Below are 2736 nucleotides of genomic sequence, written 5' to 3'. Positions count from 1 at the left end.
CACACACACACACACACACACACACACACACACACACACACACACACACACCAGTCCATTTGCTCCTAATTGCCCTTACCATGTCTTAAATCCATCTACATCTCTCCATCCCCACTGTTACCATTCTATTTCAGGTACTGTCATCCCCCACTCAGACCATTGCAGGAGCCTCCTCATTATGGACCTGCCTCTTCTCGCACCTCCCCTTCCAATATAATCTCAAAAGCAGCCCGTGTGTTTCCTCTAGAACCCAGCTACGTCACACTGCTGCTTAAAGCCCTTTAGTGATTTCTCACAGCCATGAGACTAAAGCGGGACATGCACATCCCTCCATTACCTGTTGTATTAGTCTGCTAGGGCTTCCATAGCAAAATACCACACACTGGATGGCTTTAACAAGAGAAATGTATTTTTTCACAGTTCTGGAGGCTACAAGTTCAAGATCGAGGTGTTGTTGACAGCTCTGGTTTCTCCCGAGGCCTCTTTCCTTGGCTTGCAGCTGACTAGCCTTTTACAGTGTCCTCACATGGGCATTTTCTCTGTGCATATGCACTCCTGGTGTCTCTTCCTCTTCTTGCAGGGACACCAGTCCTGCCATGCTAGAGCCCCACCCTTATGATCTCATTTAACTTTAATAACCTCTTTAAAGGCCCTGTTGCCAAATACAGTCACATTAGGGGTTACATGAATTTAGGAGGACACAATTCAGTCCATAACACCTAGCCACTGTTTACCTCCTGATTCTCATTGCTCACTAATCCCATACACTCAGCATATGTTGGCCTTACCGAATTGTTTGTAGTAACCTGGATAAGCCACATGTCTATAAACTCTGGACCTTTATCCGTTCTTTTCCCCCTACATGGATGGCTTTCAACACTGCACCCACCGCAACTCCCCCACCACCACTTTCATCCCATTTCTCTCCTACTGATCATTTCAGGTAGTACCGTCTTTGGGAATACTCCACCTCCTGATTCTAATCTGGGTGAAGTGCTCTCATACCCTCTCTGCTGCTTCCTTCTCATAACATGGAGAGTGAATACCTAGTGGCCCTTCCAAGGACTCTGCTAGACCATGAGTCATTTGAGGGCAGAGGAGATGTCATAGTATTCTTTTGAATCCCCAAAGCCTACCACAAGACTTAGCCCAAAGAAGGTACTCAGCAAATACTCAGTGGAAGAACAGATCGACCTGTTTGCAAGAAAAGGGAGAGATGGAGTGAACCAGGTCAAGCTAGATGGCAGTGCATTACAACTTAGGATCCCATCTCACCAGCTGACAGATTGTTCCTGAGTGTTCCACAGGATGGATGCTAAGGGCTAACGGAAGGTCCTGTCCCAAAAGGTTGCTGCTGGAGTAAAATCTAGTTTCTCCAGCACTGTGTTTTCCAGAAGCCTCTATGACTTTGTTCTTTCATGTATCTATAGGATAGTGAGAGAGAACTGTATATAGTGACACAGAAGCCTTAGAGCGTTGGGCCTCAAACTTGAGAATACGCTGGAAGGCTTATTAAAACACAGATAACTGGGCTCCCACCCCCAGAGTTTCTCATTCAATAGGTCTAGGTTGGGGCCTGAGAATGGGCATTTCTAACAAGTTCCCAGGTGATGCTGTTGCTGCTGGTCCAGAGACCACATTCTGAAAAACACTACTCTAGAGAATCCCTCTGGAATTATTGAAAATGAATTCACATTATGCTGGAAATGGTATAAATGATAACTATGTTTCCCCAGAAAACGTGATCAACCATCCTCCCCCAACTTTGCCAGACAATACCAACATTGCTGAAATTCATGAGACGGGGAACCGATGAGCCAATTTTTCTTTCAAGGTAAAACTGCCCCTGGAAAGATATTGTAACCTAATGGTGTGTGTTCTGCTCTTTTCGCAGGTGCGATTAGAGTGGCCAACAGACCTTGCAGTCAATCCCATGGACAATTCATTGTATGTCTTGGATAACAACATTGTGCTGCAAATCTCTGAGAACAGGCGCGTGCGGANAGGCATCGATCATTTCTTGGTCAGCAAGGTGGCAATTCACTCCACTCTGGAGTCAGCTAGGGCCATCAGCGTCTCCCACAGCGGGCTGCTCTTCATAGCCGAAACAGACGAGAGGAAAGTAAACCGCATTCAGCAAGTCACCACCAACGGAGAGATCTCCATCATAGCTGGTGCCCCCACTGACTGTGACTGCAAAATTGATCCCAACTGTGACTGTTTTTCAGGTATGACCTTTTTAGCAATTCACCAGCTCCCTCTCTGTTTCCAAAAGAAAAACACTCATTAGAAGAGTCAAAAGGAAACCCCAAAGTGTTATATGTGAACACTGGGATGAGCGCATGCAGAAAGGGATCGGTTGGGGTCATGTAGCTTAGTATCTGGTCGTTGCTCTGCATCCAGCCAACTGAGTGATGCTGGGCGCTTGTCTCAGTTTTATCACCTTGCCAGCTTGAAGATAAGACAGTGTAACAAAATCTTGATACTCATAAGTTAAGATCACTATATGAATGTAAGATCACAATACTGTTTGTACTTCAGAGAAAAGGAAACTAGGTAAAACCTGCATTTAATGATTTACCCAAGGAAAAAATTACTTCCCCTAAGTGACTGCTTTCCAAATTAACAGTGTGTATTATTTGAAACCCAGAGAGACCAGAATAAGCTGTTTGGAGGATACATGGGCAAAATAAAACCCCACAGTGGATGTTTCTCAGGACCTCACTCTGCTACTTC

General features: G+C 45.3%; 1 protein-coding gene across 1 annotated transcript in view; it reads left to right on the top strand.

Moving 5' to 3' along the window:
* TENM1 (teneurin transmembrane protein 1) overlaps positions 1-2736 on the top strand; it is a 556664-nt gene that overhangs the window by 511537 nt on the left and 42391 nt on the right. Inside the window, exon 27 of the mRNA XM_077763513.1 lies at positions 1895-2228. Coding sequence (XP_077619639.1) covers positions 1895-2228 — 334 coding nt within the window. The remainder of the gene's footprint in view (positions 1-1894; positions 2229-2736) is intronic.

This window comes from Crocuta crocuta, unplaced genomic scaffold (assembly GCF_008692635.1).
Source record: "Crocuta crocuta isolate KB4526 unplaced genomic scaffold, BGI_CrCroc_1.0 scaffold482, whole genome shotgun sequence".
Classification (NCBI taxonomy): Eukaryota; Metazoa; Chordata; class Mammalia; order Carnivora; family Hyaenidae; genus Crocuta; species Crocuta crocuta.
The sequence above is the reverse complement of the archived record's forward strand: the minus strand, read 5'-3'. Positions and strand labels throughout refer to the sequence as shown.